This window comes from Ranitomeya variabilis, chromosome 5 (genome assembly GCF_051348905.1).
Source record: "Ranitomeya variabilis isolate aRanVar5 chromosome 5, aRanVar5.hap1, whole genome shotgun sequence".
Classification (NCBI taxonomy): Eukaryota; Metazoa; Chordata; class Amphibia; order Anura; family Dendrobatidae; genus Ranitomeya; species Ranitomeya variabilis.
In genome coordinates, this window is record NC_135236.1 from 321,126,135 (window position 1) to 321,147,696 (window position 21,562).

At 43.7% G+C, this 21,562-nt stretch overlaps 1 protein-coding gene across 1 annotated transcript; it reads right to left on the bottom strand.

The window, feature by feature from the left end:
- Positions 1-17,762: 17,762 nt before the first annotated feature.
- LOC143775002 (uncharacterized) lies at positions 17,763-20,977 on the bottom strand. The gene is made up of 6 exons (XM_077262816.1): positions 20,623-20,977; positions 20,473-20,541; positions 20,085-20,277; positions 19,768-19,924; positions 18,516-19,647; positions 17,763-17,774 (listed from the first exon to the last, which is right to left on the bottom strand). The coding sequence occupies exons 1-6, from the start codon at positions 20,692-20,694 to the stop codon at positions 17,763-17,765; spliced, it is 1,635 nt and encodes a 544-aa protein (XP_077118931.1). The 5' UTR covers positions 20,695-20,977.
- Positions 20,978-21,562: the final 585 nt, after the last annotated feature.

The window sequence follows — 21,562 nt, forward strand, 5'->3', positions numbered from 1 at the left end:
CATCCGATCTCAATTCCAGCCAATTCTGCATTGAAAAAGTCAAACGGTGCTCCTTCACTTCCAAGCTCTGCGGTGCGCCCAAACAGTGGTTTACCTCCACATATGGGGTATCGACGTACTCAGGAGAAATTGCACAACAACTTTTGTGGTCTAATTTCTCCTGTTACCCTTGTGAAAATAAGAATTTGTGGGCGAAAAAATCATTTTTGTGAAAACAAATGCGATTTTTTATTTTCACGGCTCTACGTTATAAACTTCTGTGAAGCACTTGGGGGTTCAAAGTGCTCACCACACATCTAGATAAGTTCCTTGGGGGGTCTAGTTTCCAAAATGGTGTCACTTGTGGGGGGTTTCCACTGTTTAGGCACATTAGGGGCTCTCCAAACGCGACATGGCGTCCGATCTCAATTCCAGCCAATTCTGCATTGAAACAGTCAAACGGTGCTCCTTCACTTCCAAGCTCTGCGGTGCGCCCAAACAGTGGTTTACCTCCACATATGGGGTATCGGCGTACTCAGGAAAAATTGCACAACAAAATTTGTGGTTAAATTTCTGTTTTTACACTTGTGAAAATTAAAAAAAATGGTTCTGAAGTAAAATGTTTGCAAAAAAAAGTAAAATGTTATTTTTTTTCTTCCACATTGTTTTAGTTCCTGTGAAGTACGTAAAGGGTTAATAAACTTCTTGAATGTGGTTTTGAGCAGCTTGAGGGGTGCAGTTTTTAGAATCGTGTCACACTTGGTTATTTTCTATCATATAGACCCCTCAAAATCACTTCAAAGGTGATGTGGTCCCTAAAAAAAACATGGTGTTGTAAAAATGAGAAATTGCTGGTCAACTTTTAACCCTTATAACTCCCTAACAAAAAAAAAATTGTTTCCAAAATTGTGCTGATGTAAAGTAGACATGTGAGAAATGTTATTTATTAACTATTTTTTGTGACATATCTCTCTGATTTAAGGGCATAAAAATACAAAGTTTGAAAATTGCAAAATTTTAAAAATTTTCGCCATATTTCCATTTTTTTCATAAATAATCGCAAGTAATATCGAAGAAATATTACCACTAACTTGAAGTACAACATGTCACGAAAAAACAGTCTCAGAATCAGCGGGATCCGATAAAGCGTTCCAGAGTTATAACCTCATAAAGTGACACTGGTCAGAATTGTAAAAATTGGCTCGGTCATTAAGTACCAAATTGGCTCTGTCACTAAGGGGTTAAAGTCCTCAGAATAAAGCGATGCCAAAACAATTATTTTTTCTATAAAATAGCTTTTATCGTATAAAAGCGCCAAAACATAAAAAAATGATGTAAATGAGATATCGCTGTAATTGTACTGACCAGAAGAATAAAACTGCTTTATCAATTTTACCAAACGCGGAACGGTATAAACGCCTCCCCCAAAAGAAATTAATGAATAGCTGGTTTTTGGTCATTCTGCCTCACAAAAATCAGAATAAAAAGCGATCAAAAAATCTCCCGTGCCCGAGCATGTTACCAATAAAAACGTCAACTTGTCCCGCAAAAAACAAGACCTCACATGACTCTGTGGACCAAAATATGGAAAAATTATAGCTCTCAAAATGTGGTAACGCAAAAAATATTTTTTGCAATAAAAAGCGTCTTTCAGTGTGTGACGGCTGCCAATCATAAAAATCCGCTAAATAACCCGCTATAAAAGTAAATCAAACCCCCCTTCATCACCCGCTTAGGCTATGTTCACATTTGCGTTGTGCGCCGCAGCGTCGGCGACGCAACGCACAACGCAGGAACACCGCATGCACAACGCATGCACAACGCTGCGTTTTGCGATGCATGCGTCCTTTTTTTGCTTGATTTTGTACGCACAAAAAATGCAACTTGCTGCGTCCTCTGCGCCATGACGCGTGTGCCGCAGTGACGCATGCATCGCAAAACGCAAGTGCAACGCATGTCCATGCGCCCCCATGTTAAATATAGGGGCGCATGACGCATGCGGCGACGCTGCGGCGCCCGACGCTGCGGCGCAGAACGCTAATGTGAACGTAGCCTTAGTTAGGGAAAAATTAAAAAAATTTAAAAAATGTATTTATTTCCATTTTCCCATTAGGGTTAGGGTTAGGGCTAGGGTTAGGGCTAGGGTTAGGGCTACATTTAGGGTTGGGGCTAAAGTTAGGGTTGGGGCTAAAGTTAGGGTTTGGATTACATTTACGGTTGGGAATAGGGTTGGGATTAGGGTTTAGGGGTGTGTCTGGGTTAGAGGTGTGGTTAGGGTTACCATTGGGATTAGGGTTAGGGGTGTGTGTGGATTAGGGTTTCAGTTATAATTGGGGGGTTTCCACTGTTTAGGCACATCAGGGGCTCTCCAAACGTGACATGGCGTCCCATTTCAATTCCAGCCAATTCTGCGTTGAAAAAGTAAAACAGTGCTCCTTCCCTTCCAAGCTCTCCCGTGTGCCCAAACAGGGGTTTACCCCAACATATGGGGTATCAGCGTACTCGGAACACATTAGAGAACAACTTTTGGGGTCCAATTTCTCCTGTTACCCTTGGGAAAATACAAAACTGGGGCTAAAAATTAATTTTTGTGGAAAAAAAAATATTTTTTATTTGCACGGCTCTGCGTTATAAACTGTAGTGAAACACTTAGGGGTTCAAATCTCTCACAGCACATCTAGATGAGTTCCTTAGGGGGTCTACTTTCCAAAATGGTGTCACTTGTGTTTTTTTTTTACTGTTTAGGTACATTAGGGGCTCTGCAAACGCAATGTGACGCCTGCAGACCATTCCATCTAAGTCTGCATTCCAAATGGCGCTCCATCCCTTCCGAGCCCTCCCATGCGCCCAAACGGTGGTTCCCCCCACATATGGGGTATCAGCATACTCAGGACAAATTGGACAACAACTTTTGGGGTCCAATTTCTCCTGTTACCCTCGGGAAAATACAAAACTGGGGGCTAAAATATAATTTTTGTGGGAAAAAATGTTTGTTTTATTTTTACGGCTCTGCATTATAAACTTCTGTGAAGCACTTGGTTGGTCAAAGTGCTCACCACACCTCTAGATAAGTTCCGTAGGGGGTCTACTTTCCAAAATGGTGTCATTTGTGGGGGGTTTCAATGTTTAGGCACATCAGTGGCTCTCCAAACGCAACATGGCGTCCCATCTCAATTCCTGTCAATTTTGCAGTGAAAAGTCAAACGGCGCTCCTTCCCTTCCGAACTCTCCCATGCGCCCAAACAGTGGTTTACCCCCACATATGGGGTATCAGCGTACTCAGGACAAATTGTACAACAACTTTTGGGGTCCAATTTCTTCTCTTACCCTTGGGAAAATAAAAAATTGGGGCGAAAAGTTCATTTTTGTGAAAAAATATGATTTTTTATTTTTACGGTTTTGCATTATAAACTTCTGTGAAGCACTTGGTGGGTCAAAGTGCTCACCACACCTCTAAATAAGTTCCTTAGGGGGTCTTCTTTCCAAAATGGTGTCATTTGTGGGGGGTTTCAATGTTTAGGCACATCAGTGGCTCTCCAAACGCAACATGGCGTCCCATCTCAATTCCAGTCAATTTTGCATTGAAAAGTCAAATGGCGCTCCTTCGCTTCCGAGCTCTGTCATGCACCCAAACAGTGGTTTACCCCCACATATGGGGTATCTGCGTACTCAGGACAAATTGTATAACTTCTTTTGGGGTCCATTTTCTCCTGTTACCCTTGGTAAAATAAAACAAATTGGAGCTGAATTAAATTTTGTGTGAAAAAAAGTTAAATGTTCATTTTTATTTAAACATTCCAAAAATTCCTGTGAAACACCTGAAGGGTTAATAAACTTTTTGAATGTGGTTTTGAGCACCTTGAGGTGTGCAGTTTTTAGAATGGTGTCACACTTGGGTATTTTCTATCATATAGACCCCTCAAAATGACTTCAAATGAGATGTGGTCCCTAAAAAAAAATGGTGTTGTAAAAATGAGAAATTGCTGGTCAACTTTTAACCCTTATAACTCCCTAACAAAAAAAAAATTTGGTTCCAAAATGATGCTGATGTAAAGTAGACATGTGGGAAATGTTACTTATTAAGTATTTTGTGTGACATAACACTGTGATTTAATTGCATAAAAATTCAAATTTGGAAAATTGCGAAATTTTCAAAATTTTCACCAAATTTCCATTTTTTTCACAAATAAACGCAGGTAATATCAAAAATTTTTTACCACTATCATGAAGTACAATATGTCATGAGAAAACAATGTCAGAATCACCAGGATTTGTTGAAGCGTTCCAGAGTTATAACCTCATAAAGGGACAGTGGTCAGAATTGTAAAAATTGGCCCGGTCCATAACGTGCAAACCACCCTTGGGGGTGAAGGGGTTAAGAAAGAGTCGGTTGTCATCAGACAGGATTTGGACTAGAAGCTGATATCCAGCATGCCAGGGCCAATTGCAAAAGTTTTGAAAACTAAGGATCAGCACTGGAAATATTGAGTGTTTGCATTTGTAAATAAATGTTTACAAGAAAGGAAGTGCTTATATTTGTACTATGGGATACCATATAAACATCTGACTAAAAGAGCTAGAAACACTGAAGAAGCAAACTTTATGGAAACCAAATTTTGTGTCAGTCGCAAAACAATTGGCAAGACTTTACACCTGATGCTTCTTATAGCCGATTTTGAAACCAAAAATCTGGATAGTGCCCAATCTATAAAAGCTTTAGTGCTCTTAACAAGTTGCTTTTACAATTTTTGGAAATCATTTATTTATTATGCTTTGCTTATATAGCGCTATCATATTCCACAGCGCTATCATCACTGCGCTATCATTCCACATGGGGCTCACAATCTAAATTCCCTATGAAATGCTTTTTTTATATATTTTTTTTTTTGTAGTTTTTAAAATACAAATAGTTAATGCCCTAATGTACTGCTTTGTTTTCTGCTTTCTTGTATTTCCATGTAATGAGTTTGTCAACCAGCATTAAAAACCTGTAAGACGCTCATAGAGTGGTGTTCTACTTTCTCCTGCCTGATTGGCTGACATACCTCACCAGTTCATAATTTTTCGGTACATAAGGTCCATAATAATGGCCATAAAATGCTATTTATTGCATAAATCATGATTTTGAATGTTATATGAGGCAACACAAAGTGGGTGCAATAGTATGAGCGTTTTTAGTAATAGTATGACAGCAATACTATGTTATATTAGCAGTTGTTCATGTGAAATCAAATAGCTTGGAAATTGTCATGTTTGATGATCACTTACAGAAATTGGCAGTATGTGACTCTTTTGCTGTGAATGTGTGATACATAGAACCAATTTGTTTTATAGTAAACACAGCTGCATCCTGCATGTGGTTCCCTAATCCTCCAATATTCTACTTATGTAGTGATTATGTTTCAAGACAATTGTGGGTTTCAATTGCAGAAGCAAAGCATTAGTGATTTGTTTTATATACTATGTTGGCTTCTTAAAGCAAAATCTGATATAATAAATAGTTGACAGTGGATGAATGAAAAAAGTTGTTTATAACTCATAAAACAATGAATTGCTACAATGAAGAATAACGCCTATATCAAAGCTTAATTTCTCACGTGCATATTTCATTCTTCTTTATAACCGATTACAGTCTGTGAAGCTGGTCAGATGAATGTGTTTCATGTAGACAGTGTCCAAACCGCCCACCCTAAAAACAGATATGTCTGCTTTTGATCTGAATCATGAATCAATCCTTCCAATACAAATCTATATATTTGTAGAAAAATTTGCTACAATGATGGCATTCCATCCAAGCGCTGTCCATTTTTCACTGCTGGGAACATCTTAAGAATCTTTTTTTTTTGCATATAAGATAAGCTTATGAAACATAGTCACTAGTGTTGAGCGATACCGTCCGATACTTGAAAGTATCGGTATCGGAAAGTATCGGCCGATACCGGCAAAGTATCGGATCCAATCCGATACCGATACCCGATACCAATACAAGTCAATGGGACTCAAGTATCGGACGGTATTCCTGATGGTTCCCAGGGTCTGAAGGAGAGGAAACTCTCCTTCAGGCCCTGGGAACCATATAAATGTGTAAAAGAAAGAATTAAAATAAAAAATATTGCTATACTCACCTGTCCGACGCAGCCGGGACTTCAGCGAGGGAACCGGCAGCGTTGTTTGTTTAAAAATCGCGCTATTACTTGGTTACGTGAATTCCCGGCTTGTGATTGGTCAGGTCGGCCATGTTGCCGGGACGCGGACCAATCACAGCAAGCCGTGACGAAATTACGTCACGGCTTGCTGTGATTGGTCCGCGTCCCGGCAATATGGCCGCCCTGACCAATCACAAGCCGGGACGTCACGGGAGGCTGGACACGCGCTCATTTTAAAATGGGCGCGTGTCCAGCCTCCCGTGACGTCACGGCTTGTGATTGGTTGCGCCGCGATCAACCAATCACAAGCCGGGAGGCTGGACGCGCTCATTTTGAAATGGGCGCGTGTCCAGCCTCCCGTGACGTCACGGCTTGTGATTGGTTGCGCCGCGATCAACCAATCACAAGCCGGGAGGCTGGACGCGCTCATTTTGAAATGGGCGCGTGTCCAGCCTCCCGGCTTGTGATTGGTTGACCGCGACGCAACCAATCACAAGCCGTGACGTCACGGGAGGCTGGACACGCGCCCTTTTTAAAATGAGCGCGTTTCCAGCCTCCCGTGACGTCACGGCTTGTGATTGGTTAATGGCGGCCATGTTGCCGGGACGCGGACCAATCACAGCAAGCCGTGACGTATTTTCGTCACGGCTTGCTCTGATTGGTCCGCGGCCCGGCAACATGGCCGCCCTGACCAATCACAAGCCGGGACTTCGCGTAACCATGTAAAAGCGGGAATTTTAAACAAACAACGCTGCCGGTTCCTGCGCTGAGGTCCCGGCTGCGTCGGACAGGTGAGTATAGCGATATTTTTTATTTTAATTCTCTATTTTACACATTTTAACATTAATGTTGTTCCGATACCCGATACCCGATACCACAAGAGTATCGGAATCCCGGTATCGGAATTCCGATACAGCAAGTATCGGCCGATACCCGATACTTGCAGCATCGGAATGCTCAACACTAATAGTCACACCAAATCAAAACGTTTTCTGCTAACTGGGACCCCCACCTACCTTATAACGAGGGAATCCCGGTGCACAATGCTTCCTGTGACCCTGACCTCATCGAGACCTGATCTGTTCAGGTTCAGATGACGTCAGCGTCACAGCAGCCAATGAGACAAATCGCTAGGAAAGTTTGTTGTAGCAACGAACTTTCCCGGGCGATCTGCCTCATAAAAATGCTGTTTCTCCTCAGATCTCCTGTCAGTGAGATATTTGAGGAGAAACAGTGTTACAAATGCTGCTGGCAACACCTGTGTCAGTCAGCGCTCTTGCTGTAACGATAAAAAGACACATAAGGCAGGTTAGGGTTTAGTGCTATAGTTAGGGTTAGTGTTAGGCTAAAGCTAGAGATACTGTTAGGGTTAGGGTTACTGTTAGGCTAAAGTTAGGTTTACTGTTAGTTTTTGTGGAGAAAATACGATTTTTTATATCCATGGCTCTACATTATTAACTTGTGTGAAGCACTTGGGGGTTCAAAGTGCTCACCACTCATCTAGACAAGTTTCATGGAGGATCTAGTTTCCATAATCGGGTCATTTGCTGGGGGTTTACACTGTTTAGGCATCTCAGGGGCTCTGACAATGTGACATGTCACCTACAAACAATTTCAGCAAAATCTGCTCTCCAATTTTGAGATCTTTTGGAATACCTGGGGTGGACCCACAGATCCATGACAACGAACCTCCCAAGGGTGAGCTGACCATGTAGACCACCCCCTATACAGGGAGCGTTGGGGCAGACCCAAGGGAGACTATTGCCGCAGAAGCTGGAACCTGGAGACAGGTAGTAGGAGGTATAAAATAGAGAAGCTAGGCGTAGGTCGGACAGAGCGGGGTAAGATGAAGTACAGTTAGGTGAGAGCTGGGTACAGGCGAGACCAAAGGAGCACTGCAAATGGGAAGACACAAAGGAAGCAGGACAGGACAGAGACACCAGACTAACAGAGTATGGAGAGGACACTGGGAAGGCTGGACTGGACGAGGAGACAAGGAAGCCTGGGAAAGACAGAGAAGCTGAACTGGCTGGACAGAGTGGAGACTCAAAACAGGCAGTGCAAAGACAAAGATGGACCTGAGTCACAGAAGCACAAATGACAGACAGGCAAGGAGCAGAGGAAGGATTCGCCTTATATACATGGAGTGCTGAAGGACTTCCGGGTCACGGTCCTCCAGGATCACAGAGAGAAGATACAGAGCGCCTGTAAATCAGAAAGAGGAAGTGCAGGAGTGGGCGGTGAGTACGCGCACACAACGAGAACCAGGGAGCAGAGAAGAATGAAGGAGAGGAAGCACGCCTGCAGGAGGAGCGCGCCGCAGCGGGTAATTATGAGTGGAAGGAGTAGCCATGACAGTACCCCTCCCCTTACTCCCCTCCTTTCTAAGACCAGACAGAAACCTGGATAAAATCTGAGGAGCTTGTATGTTCTCACGGGGCTCCCAAGACCTCTCTTTGGGACCAAAACCCTTCCAATGAACCAAAAAGAGAGTTTTAGCTCAAGACTTTTTCATGGCAAGAATGTCCTTAACCTTAAAGACATCTGGGTCGGAGACAGGTAAAGGAGTTTGAGCAGGAGAAACATGGAACTGATTGAAAATGACAGGTTTTAGAAGGGAGACATGAAAAGAGTTGGGAATGCGAAGTGACGTGGGCAATTTCAATTTGTAGGCAACATCAATGATACGAGACAAAACCTCAAAAGGACCTATGTAGCGTGGACCCAGTTTATACGAGGGGATTTTAAGATGAATAAACTTCGAAGACAACCACACCTTATCACCTGGCTGAAATAACAGAGGACCAGGGGTCTCTTATCAGCATATCTCTTAGTCCTTGCCTGTGCCTGTTCTAATGCGATTTTGGTCTCCTGCCAGACCCTGGAGAACTCCTCGGACAGAAGATCGGCCACCGGCACACCCGAGACAGGAAGTACCGACAAAGGAATACCAGGATGTTGCCCATAGACGATAAAGAAGGGAGATTTGGAAGAAGAAACATTGAGATGGTTATTGTACGCGAACTCGGCCCATGGAAGCAAATCAGACCAGTCATTTTGATGACCATTGGAAAAATGTCGAAGATAAGTCATTAGAATTTGGTTTGTGCACTCGGCTTGTCCGTTGGTCTGTGGATGGTAAGCTGTAGCAAAATCTAGAGTAACATTCATTAGTTTGCAAAGAGCCCACCAGAATCGAGAGGTGAACAGGACGCCTCTATCAGAGACAGTGTGTAGCGGGAAACCGTGAATCCGGAAGATATGAGTAATGAAGATTCTTGCCAATTCTGGAGCAGAAGGTAAGCCTGGCAAAGGAACGAAATGAGCCATCTTGGAGAATCGATCTACGACCACAAATATGACTGTATGACCAGAAGACCGGGGTAAATTGGTAATGAAATCCATTGCAATATGTTGCCATGGAGCCAAAGGAACTGGATGTGGATGCAGGAGACCAGAGGGCAGATGTCTAGGAACCTTGTTCCTTGCACACGAAGGACATGCAGCAACAAAACCTCAGACATCCGGAAGAAGAGATGGCCACCAATAGTGGCGCGAAATGAGAGCAAGTGTCTTCTTATATCCCACATGGCCTGCCAATTTAGAGGCATGACCCCAACGAAGAACTTGAGTCCTCTCGTTCTCCTGGACAAAGGTCTTACCAGGGGGCAAGGAAGACATGCTAACCGGAGCCACAAGAATGATTTTACTTGGATCCTTGATGTGTGAAGGCTCCTCTTCCACATCGGATGCGAGGAAAGATCTGGATAAAGCATTAGCCTTGAGGTTCTTGTCACCGGGACGGAAATGTAATTCAAAGTCAAAGCGGGCAAAGAATAATGACCATCTGGCTTGTCGGGGGTTAAGTCTTTGCGCTGAGTGGATATACTCCAGATTCTTGTGGTCAGTATAGATCTTGAAAGGATGAACAGTTCCTTCTAACAGATACCGCCACTCCTCCAATGCCAACTTGATGGCCAATAGTTCCTTGTCACCAATGGTGTAATTTCTTTCAGAGACGGAGAAGACCTTGGAAAAGAAACCACAGGTAGCCAGTTGTCTGGAAGAAGATCTCTGGGAAACTACTGCGCCGGCGCTGAGGGCAGAGGCATCTACTTCTAAAAGGAATGGCTTATTGATCTCAGGTCGACGGAGTACAGGAGCCGAGGCAAAGGCTTGTTTTAGAGAGCGAAAAGCATCTTCAGCCTCCGAAGACCAAATGTGAGGGCTAAATCCTTTATGAGTCAAGACTGAAATTGAGGCGACCAGAAAGGAAAAATGTGGGATAAACTGCCGATATTAATTTGCGAATCCGAGAAAGCGTTGAATTGCCTTTACTCCCTGTGGACGAGGCCAGTTAAGCACAGCAGACACTTTATCCAGGTCCATCCGCAAACCAGAATCAGAAATGACATAGCCAAGAAACAATAGTGAAGTTTGTTAAAAAACGCACTTTTCGAGTTTGGCGTAAAGATGGTTTTCTCTTAGTCGAGACAGAACTTGGCGGACGTATGTTCTGTGGGAAGCTAGATCCAAAGAAAACACAAGAATGTCGTCCAAATATACGACTACACTGGAGTAGAGTAAGTCCTGGAAAGCATCATTCACAAACTCTTGAAACACAGCTGGAGCATTACACAGGCCAAAAGGCATAACTAAATATTCATAGTGGCCATCTCGGGTGTTGAAGGCGGTTTTCCATCCGTCACCAAAGCGAATACGGATGAGGTTGTAGGCTCCACGAAGATCCAGTTTTGTAAAAATACGTGCTCCCGTAAGACAATCAAACAACTCAGGAACGAGTGGAAGTGGATACTTGTTCTTGATCGTGAGGTTGTTGAGACCACAGTAGTCTATACAAGGACGGAGGGTTCCATCCTTCTTCTTAACGAAGAAAAAACCTGCGCCTGCTGGAGACCAAGATTTGCGGATAAAGCCTTTAGCTAGATTCTCCTGAACATATTCAGACATGGCTTGTGTCTCTGTAGGAGACAACGGGTAGATTCGACCTCGAGGCGGAGTAGAGCCTGGTACAAGATCAATTGGGCAGTCGTATGGTCAATGCGGAGGCAAGGTCTCTGCTTCTCTCTTATTGAAGACATCCAAAAAAGCCTGATACAAGGAAGGTAAATTTGAGGACTCAGAAATAAGACGAGAAGGTTTTCTTGACTGAACCGGAAGAAGACAGTTCTTCTGACAAAAGAGACCCAACGCAGGATTTCGCTGACCGCCAGTCAAGAGTAGGCTCATGAATCCTCAACCAAGGAAGACCAAGCAAAATAGTATGAGACAAGGAAGGCAGCACATAGAAGGCGATATTTTCCCAGTGCAGAATTCCAATTTGAAGCTCCAATTCTTTGGTAACCAAGGTAACGGACTACCGCAGAGGTTTACCGTCAACCGACGCAATCTGTTGAGGAGTCTCCAGGGATCTGACCGGAATCCGCAATCTCTTAACAGCCTCGAGATGGATGAAATTCCCAGCAGTCCCAGAATCTATATAGGCAAAATCAGAAAAGTGCTTATCACCCAAATGCAAAAGAACAGAAAGAGTAAGGGGTTGAGAGGGTTCAGAGATACCTAGGGAGAACTCTCTTACCTGCCCTAGGTGGAGGCATTTCCCAGCCTGTCTGGACAAGAATGCAAAAGATGTGATGCACTGCCGCAATAGAAGCAAAGACCTTGGGTTAGCCTTTCCTTCCGACGCTGTTCTACAGGTTTTAGGCGATCCACCTGCATAGGTTCTGGAGCAGTACTAGCAGAAGTCAAATCTGAACGAGGATGGGAAGAACTAGGAATATCTGGAAGAAGACGAGGAGACCTTCTGTCTGTAGCGGTTTTCCAAGACCGTTCTTGAAAACGTAAATCGATGAGGGTTGCCAAAGAAATAACATCCTCCAGGGAGGTCGGAGTATCATGATCCACTAACTCCTCCTTGATCCGAGGAGAAAGCCCCCGCCAGAAAGCTCCAACCAGAGCCTCATTATTCCATCCTAATTTGGATGAAAGAGTGGGAAACCGGATGGCGTATTGACCCACCGAAAGCGTACCTTGATGGAGGTTAAAAAGGGACTCGGTGGTCGAGGCCAAACAATCTGGTTCATCAAATACCTTGCGGAAAGTATTAAGAAAGATGGAAAGTTGAGAAACGAGAGGATCATCCCGCTCCCAGAGAGGATTAACCCATGCCAAAGCCTCACCCTCCAGGTGTGAGATTACAAAGGCTACCTTAACACAGTCAGTGGGATACTGCAAGGGAAGTAACTCAAAGTGGAGCTGGCATTGGTTGAAACCCTCTACACAATATAGTGGGATCCCCACTATAGCGAGGAGGTTCAGCCAGACGAGGAGGTGGGTGAGGGACCGAGGCCAGGGGGGAAACGGGAGCAGAAGATTGAAGAGCAGGAAGGCGATCATCCACTGAAGCCATAAAATTAAGTATATGGGCTTGAGTATCTCGCTGTTGAGCTAGCTCCTGTTGGAAAGTAGCCAGCTGCGAAGCACTACCGGGATCAGAAGCCTGTAGCGCCAAGAGACAGGACTCCCTGGACTTCAAAAAGGACATAATCCTGGACTGGTTTTCCCATAGGAACAATAACTCCTTCTGAGTTGGAGTCGAGGTACCAGCGGGGTCCATGGCCTGTCTGTACTGTGAGATCTTTTGGAATACCTGGGGTGGACCCACAGATCCACGACAACGAACCTCCCAAGGGTGAGCTGACCAGGTAGATCACCCCCTATACAGGGAGCATTAGGGGCAGACCCAAGGAAGACTATTGCCGCAGAAGCTGGAACCAGGAGACAGGTAGTAGGAGGTACAAAATAGAGAAGCTAGGCTTAGGACAGACAGAGCGGGGTAAGATGAAGTACAGTTAGGTAAGAGCTGGGTACAGGCGAGGCCAAAGGAGCACTGCAAAGGGGAAGACACAAAGGAAGCAGGACAGGACAGATACACCAGACTAACAGAGTACGGAGAGGACACTGGGAAGGCTGGACTGGACGAGGAGACAAGGAAGCCTGGGAAAGACAGAGAAGCTGAACTGGCTGGACAGAGTGGAGACTCAAAACAGGCAGTGCAAAGACAAAGGTGGACCTGAGTCACAGAAGCACAAATGACAAACAGGCAAGGAGCAGAGGAAGGAATCGCCTTATATACATGGAGTGCTGAAGGACTTCCGGGTCACGGTCCTCCAGGATCACAGAGAGGAGATACAGAGCACCTGTAAATCAGAAAGAGGAAGTGCTGGAGTGGGCGGTGCAAACGCGCACCTGACGAGAACCAGGGAGCGGAGAAGAATGAAGGAGAGGATGCACGCCTGCAAAAGGAGCGTGCCGCAGCTGGTAAGTATGAGCGGAAGGAGTGGCCATGACACCAATATGGCGCTCCTTCCCTTCCGAGCTCTGCCATGTGAACAAACAGTGCTTTACCCCCACATATGGGGTGTCGATATACTCAGGACAAATTGCACAACAACTTTTGGGGTGCAATTTCTCATGTTATCCTTTGGAAAATAAAAAAATTGAGGTCGAAATGATCATTTGTGAGGAGAAAATATGATTTTTTATTTTCACGCCTCTACGTTATTTACTTCTGTGAAGCACTTGGGGATTCAAAGTGCTCACCACACATCTAGATAAGTTCCTTGGGGGGTCTAGTTTCCAAAATGGTGTCACTTGTGGGGGTTTCCACTGTTTAGGCACGTCTGGGTCTCTCCAATTGCAACATGACGTCCGCTATTGATTCCAACCAATTTTGCATTCCAAAAGTCAAATGGTGCTCCTTCCGTTTCATGCCCTGCCGTGCTCCCAGACAGTAGTTTTCCACCACATACTGGGTATTGGCATGCTCAGGAGAAATTGCACAATACACTTTGGGGTCCATTTTTTCTTGCTACCCTTGTAAAAATAAAAAATATCATTTTTGTGCAAAAAATATGATTTTTTCTTTTCATGGTTCTACGTTATTAACTTCTGTGAAGCACTTGGGGGTTCAATGTGCTCACCAGACATCTAGATAAGTTCCTTGGAGGTCTAGCTTTCCCTCACATATGGGGTATCGGCATTCTCAGGAGAAATCTCCCAACAAATTCTGTGGCACATTTTCTTCCATTACTCTTGTGAAAATGGAAAATATGGTGATAAAGAAACATTTTTTCGGGAAAAAGTGAAATGTTAATTTTTTCCTCCCACATTCCATTAATTCCTGTGAAGCACCTGAAGGGTTAATAGACTTCTTAAATGTGGCTTTATGCACCTTGATGGGTGCAGTTTTTAGACTGGGTATTTTCTTTCATATAGACCCCTCAAAGTGACTTCAAATGTGAGGTGGTCCCTAAAAAAATGGTTTCGTAAAATTTGTTGAAAAAATGTAAAATCGCTGGTCAAATTTTAACCCTTATAACTTCCTAACAAAAAAAATTTGATGCCAAAATTGTGCTGATATAAAGTAAACATGTGGGAAACATTTATTAACTATTTTGTGCAATATGACTCTCTGATTTAAGGGCATAAAAATTAAAAGTTTGAAAATTCCAAAATTTTCCAGATTTGACAAATTTCCATTTTTTTTCACAAATAAACGCAAGTCATATTGAAGAAATTTTACCACTGTCATAAGGTACAATATGTCACGAGAAAACTGTCTCAGAATCACTGGGATCCATTGAATCATTCCAGAATTTTTACCTCATAAATTGACAGTGGTCAGAATTGAAAAAAATTGGCCCGGTCACAAAGGCAAAAACAGACTCTGGTGCAAAAGGGTTAAAAAGAGACCGGCAAAATTTAATATGGCTCAACAGGCAATCCACAGCACCAAAAATGGCTTGCTGCAGATTTCCATTTTACAAATGAATGTGATAAAAATCCACAAGAAATGTACAATATAAATTATCATGCTGTTGATATTTAAAGGGAGACTGTAACCCAGAGAATCTGCAGCATATTCACCATGTGTGAATCTACCATTATGGTTCATTTTGCTCGCTGAATATTTGTAACACTGTTATAACCTTAGATTCGATAAAAGCCTACATAAAAGTTTGTAATTAAAGGTAGAAAATAAAGTATGGTAAGTTATTCTAATGAACACTTACTAAAGCAGGGGTGGATATATAATTTATATTACCAGTGCCCATGACTGTGTATTGCTATACATTTTATTGCTGTAAAATTGATTAAACTTCCTACCAGCTTTTTTTTGCAATTCCTATTGAACTGTTGCAAATTTACTCCATTGCTTCATTGCATGGACATGTTTAAATGAAATAAGTTTTAAAGAAGAATTTCAAATGAAGTTTCAGTTGCATTCTTTTGCTCTAAGGCTGGTTTCACACTTGCGTTTTTGAACGCATGCGTTTTTTTAAAAAAACGCATGGTGCAAAAATGCATGTAAACGCATGTAAACGCTGCGTTTTTTTGACGCATGCGTTAAACGCGTGTGTCCAAAAAACGCAGCGTTTACACGCGTTTACATGCGTTTTTGAATGCGTTTGCGTTTTTTTTAACATTTTTCCAAAAAAAAAAAAAATAAATAAAAAAAAACCCAGACACAACCAATGGGAATAGAGAGGGCGTATATGATTGTCTCTCAATATATTGACCCTAGGGGAACAGAAATTTTCAGAGCTTGCTACTGTTTCCGGTGTCACGATGGATCTTTCTATGGATAACTTTTATTTCAAACTGGAGTTCAGCTTCAAGATTTTCATTGCCTGTGTTTTTGCTTGGGAGCAAGACCGAAACCGCCAAAGATGGAGAAGGAGACAGCGTCGGCGTTTTTGGAGGCACCCCATCATTGAAGTGCGTGAGAGCCGTGGAGCATATCACACGCTCTATGCGGAGCTGAATGCCAACCCGGAGAAATTCCAGGATTATACCAGAATGTCTCAAGATTCTTTCCGGGATTTACTGGCTCGTGTTGAAGGATCCATAAGGCGACAGGACACACGGCTCCGTAGAGCGATTCCACCTGAGGAACGTCTGTTAGTGACATTACGGTACGTTCCTAAACTAAACCAATGACCGTCAACTTTGTTGTTATGACATGTTTTCTATGTTTTGTTTTTTTTATTATTTATTTTTTTTTAAAACACACCATTAGAGCCGATTTTTAATTTTTTTTGTTTTTGTTTCTTTTTCTTCTAGATTTCTTGCCACAGGAGAGAGTTTATCTTCCCTGCACTTCCAATATCGCCTTGGAATCTCAACCCTCTCCGGAATTGTTGTGGACACCTGTCGTGCGTTATGGAATGCACTCCGTGAGGAGTTTATACCCGTACCCACCGTGGACATGTGGCGGGAAATTTCAACGACATTTTTGAACGTGTGTGATTTCCCAAACTGTTTAGGGGCGGTGGATGGAAAGCACATCCGCATTGTCAAACCGGCCAGAACCGGATCTGAGTTTTATAATTATAAAAAATATTTTTCGGTAGTGCTTATGGCAATAGCGGATGCGGAGTGTCGCTTCATCGCCGTGGATATTGGAGCTTTTGGCCGTGGCAATGATTCCCAAACCTTCAAGACCTCGGATATGGGCCGTCGGTTGTATGGCAACAATTTTAATTTTCCCCCTCCACAGCCTCTCCCCAACACTCAAGGCCCACCGCTGCCATTTGTTATGGTTGGGGATGAGGCCTTCCAAATGTGTGAAAATCTCCTGAAGCCCTATTCTAGTAGGGACTTGGACCACACTAGAAGAATATTCAACTACAGACTGGCCAGGGCCAGAAGAACAGTAGAGTGCAGCTTTGGCATTCTTGTTGCTAAATGGCGCATTCTTGCAACAGCCATCAATCTAAAAGTGGAAACAGTGGACGAGGTGGTCAAAGCCTGTGTGGTGCTACACAATTATATAATGGCTAAGGAGCGACCCCACATTGAACTTGATGAACCTGTTGCACACCCATTGCCTGATTTTCAGCATCACCCGATGCGGTCAACTGCAGCCGTTGGTCTTATGCGGGACCAATTTGCGGCCTATTTTGTGTCCGATATTGGACGTGTGTCATGGCAGGACAATGTTGTTTAAATGTCCTGTTGTATGTTTATGTTTACCAATTATTAAACACTGATAAACATTTTTCTAATTAATAAACTTTTTTGTGTTCACCATGTCTAATATCTTTTTCCTCTCTAAACAAAGGTTGACCAAAGATGGGCAGTAGATATGTATATCATATTTTGTAATCCAAAACCAGGAGTGGGTGATAGTTGTTGAGGTAATAAATTTTAAATTTTTCATCGTAATTTACCTATGTTGCACTCCCTATTTTGGTTTTCAAAGAATGATATAAACCACGGGCCCCATACTTATAATAATGGTACAAAATTTTTATTTATTTTTATTTATTAATTCTAATATTGTTGACGTCATTGCGTCAAGACTGTCACGGTCTCTATATCCATCAAGTCAAGTGTAAGCAATAATAAATTCATGATAAACATATACATGATCATGAATTCACAATTTCTTACACCTGGCCTGGTGAGCATAGATATGTAGAGTGTGAGAACACTTGTCCCATCTGTTTGACAACCATTGTCACATAATGAGCTATATAGAATATGGTGAATATACAAGGCAGTAATCAACTTAATCGGTCAGGTATATATTTTGACATATGACCGGTTCAGTTAAGTTCTGAACTTGATTTCCACCATTTTCTCTTTGTACAGTGACACTACACTAGGTACAAAAATAAAAGAGTATGGAAATAAGTACTATTTTTTTGGCCAACTCATATCTGTATACTAAAGAAACACATATAGATGTTGTCTTGTATTTTATACTACTGGAGATATGTGTAGGCCAAAAGAATAAGTGTGTGATGAAGTTTATTGGTGTGTATTGAGAAAGGTGATAGACACAATAAACCAAACATAATTTTTTCAAATAAACTTTTTTTTTATTGAGGAAAAAGAAAACAAATTTATTTTTTGGTACCGCGCCGGGTTGAACCACGCCGGCTTGGGGTTGAGTAACGTAACTGGGGGGTATTCAGAACTGAAGCCTGGCTCACCATGGAGGAGGCAGAGGTGGCAGGAGAATGGGCAAGAAAACTTGAAGGGTCTGGAAGTTCGGGGATGGGGCTTAAAACATGAGGGGCTTGAGACACACTGGAATGTTGAGACACATCGGTAGGTGATGGGGGAGGAATAATCAAAGTTTTTTGTTTTTTATGCGTTTTGCCAGTTTTACGTTGGGTTTTCCGGGTTGGGGGAAGTCTTCTTGGGCTATGTTGTAAAGTGTGGGCGGGAGACACGTCAGGACCCGGCTCCACACAGTCAGTCTCCATTGTGGAGCGCTCGGCAATGTCTGAGTCCAATGGGGGGAAAGATAAACTCACGCCTGGGTCCTGGTGCCTCGTTGGGGGGGGAAACAAAAACCCTTCCAGGATCCTGGTGCCTCGTTGGGGGGGGGGAAACAAATCCCATAACAGTGTCCTGCTGCATTGCTGGTGGGGGGGAACATAAAGCCATGGATGTGTCCTGCTGCATCAGGGTGGGTCCTGCCTGGAAAGGTATGGCTTGGTCGTGCTGCATCATGGGGGGCCCAGGGCGATACGCCATGGATGGGTCCTGCTGCATCGGGGGGTGTCCTGCCAGGAAAGCAACGCCTCGGTCCTGCTGCATCGGGGTGGGTCCGGTCCGGTATGCAACGCCTCGGTCCTGCTGCATCGGGGTGGGTCCGGTCCGGTATGCCAGGCCTCGGTCCTGCTGCATCTGGGGTGGGCCGGTCCGATATTGCATGGATGGGTCCTGCTGCATCGGGAGGGTGCCGGCCCGATAAGCCATGCCAGGGTCCTGCGTCCTCGTGGTGTCAGCGGAGGAGGTCCAAGCCGGAGCAGCGGTCGTCACGGTGGTGGCGGTGGGATGTCCAACAGCACTCGTCATCGTGTTGGCGCTGTAGTGGAGTACACCTGTAGAGGGAATAGAGGTGGCCGTGCAGTGGTATGCAGCAGAGGTAGGAATAGTGTTTACTTGTGACAGTGACGGCACAGTTGGATAGGCCGCCACATTACGACTCTGACTCTGCTGCATAGCCTGCACAAAAGCAACATTGCAGGCCTGCATCACACTCAGCTGGAGATCAGGGCTAAGGTGTTCCGACATGCCCTCTAGGATTTGATTGAAAAAATGATGAGCTGGCTTATTGAGGTCGGCTTTCAATTGATCAACGCTTTTGGCGACATCCTGGATGCGGCAATTTAAGAGATTATGGTTCACATCCATTCTGTCACCTAAAGCCTTGATAGCATCATGTAAAACCGAGCTCAAGTGTAAAAACTCGGGCATGAGGGACCTATCCGAAGCCCTCTGTCGCTGCCGGGATGAGCCCGCCAAAATGGGTGCAGCGAAAGAGGACTGCGAAAGGGGAAGACCTGATGGGCCAGCCCCCTGGTCTCCAGTGAGTGTGGAAGACCCACCTGGTGCTGCGCTGCTGGATGGCTGTGACGGGTCCGTGGCTTCCGGCTGAAGGACCGCTCCAGCACCTGTGGCGACAGTCGTGCAGTGTGTGCTGTGAAAAAACAAAACAGAAAATTAATACCAAACTATAACAAGACGGTACATCCTGTGGAATTAAAAGTGACAGATTATGTCAATGCAATACAACCGGAGGCATGTGAGAAATACTTACGTTCTCATGAGAAGGACCGGTCTCAGGAAGGCCAACACACGGTGGTATTTGTAGAGCCGGTGCCTTGCTCCGGAACCACTAGCTGCACTCTTCTCTGCACGTAGGTCACAGTTGAAGCGGTCCTTCATGGAACGCCAACGTGTCCTTACTTTTTCCACTGTGAAATAACAATAAAATATAATGGTCAGAATCAGAACTTTTGGCCGTGCTCTTGTGACTGTGTGTGATGACAGAAACTACGAAAAGTTTCTTTCATCACACACAGTCAAGAGAGCATGGCCAAGGTCTGTTGCTTCACACTACCGTGCAATACTTACCAAATGCATTACGGACCCGTGGCGTGGAATTCTCCCAGCCATCCCACAACGCTTGGGCCACCTCACTCCACAAACGACGGAGAACAGTATTGACGGCGTGCTGTTTATCCCGGCTGTCCCACAACGGGACTCGCTCCTGGACCAGACTGATCAGCAGGTCATTATCAATCCGGTCGTCGTCCCGTTGTGAAACCTAAAATTAAAACAAAATCATTTAAGTTTGCTCAACCACATTTGTAAAAAATAAGACACGAAGATGAGAAAGGGCAGGAATATGAAAGACAACTTTCAGAAAAGGATGATATAAGAAATATGTATAGAAAAACAAGGGTACAGAAAGGAAGTTAAAAGAATATTACAATAAGGACAGTCTGCCTGGTATACATACCCGCTGCCGTCTTCCACCTGGACCTTGACTCCGCTGCTCAGTACCTCTCTGTCCCTCTGTTGAAGTGCTCTATAAAATTTTAAAAAAAAAATTGCCTCATGTGTCGATGTGACAGTCAATACTTACCAAGCTGACGTACAAAAAACATACCTCGCTCACGTGATCCACTTCTGATTGACGTGGCTGGAACTCCTCATCAGACGAGGAAACCGGAGAAGACATTCTGATGCGTGTTGAAAGAAAAAAAATAGAAGAAATTAGGAGATGTAGATCCAAAAAATTGAAAATGAATGCATTGGCTAGGATATACTCACATTGCTCTGTGTCTTGTCCAAGAATGCGTCCGGGCAGGGTGCTGTCTTCTTTGGAGTCTGATGAGAAGTGACCAGAAACTTCCCCCCACCTTCCCTTTATAACCTTGCTGCTATGGGGGAGTCTTATCAGTGTCTAGACATCTTTATCTACAGTTAATTCAGTGGTGCCAAAAAAAAACGCATGCGTCAAAAAAACGCATGCAAACGCATGCAAACGCATGTCAAAAAAAAACGCATGCGTCTCCATTGACTCCAATGCATTTTTTTGTCCAAAAAAAACGCATGTAAACGCATGCGTTTTTTTAGGAAAAAAAAACGCCCCTCAAAATACTACAAGTTGCATTTTATAAAATGAACGCATGCAGTTAAAAAATGCATGCGTTCACAAACGCGTGCAAACGCGTACACCAAAAAACGCATGCGTTTTCAATGTTAAATATAGGGGAAAAAAACGCATGCGTTTTTTTTGTAAAAAACGCAGCGTTCAAAAACGCAAGTGTGAAAGCAGCCTTAGAAATCTCTTGAATTCACAATCTCAATCTCTTCTTGTCATCAGAAGGCCATTGTCAACCTAATGCAGGCTGACCTCTTGTCTATGCTCAGTCCTGTCACATTTGACACCTTTTCGAGATAATGAATCCTAAAAGAAAACATGTAGTCATCTGGCATTCCTCAACCCGAGTATTCCTTCAATTACCTATCTTGTGATGGTGTTGAAAAATGAAGACGTCTTTTTTTATGATAAGGACTTAATCTATTAAAAGGCGAAAGCAGTA

Excerpts from the sequence above, each read along its gene's own strand:
- LOC143775002 (XM_077262816.1), bottom strand. The coding sequence starts at position 20,694 with ATGTCTTCTCCGGTTTCCTCGTCTGATGAGGAGTTCCAGCCACGTCAA. Across the intron at positions 20,542-20,622 it reads AAGTGGATCACGTGAGCGAG|AGCACTTCAACAGAGGGACA; the intron begins GTATGTTTTTTG and ends AAAATTTTATAG. Across the intron at positions 20,278-20,472 it reads CAGGTGGAAGACGGCAGCGG|GTTTCACAACGGGACGACGA; the intron begins GTATGTATACCA and ends TTTTAATTTTAG.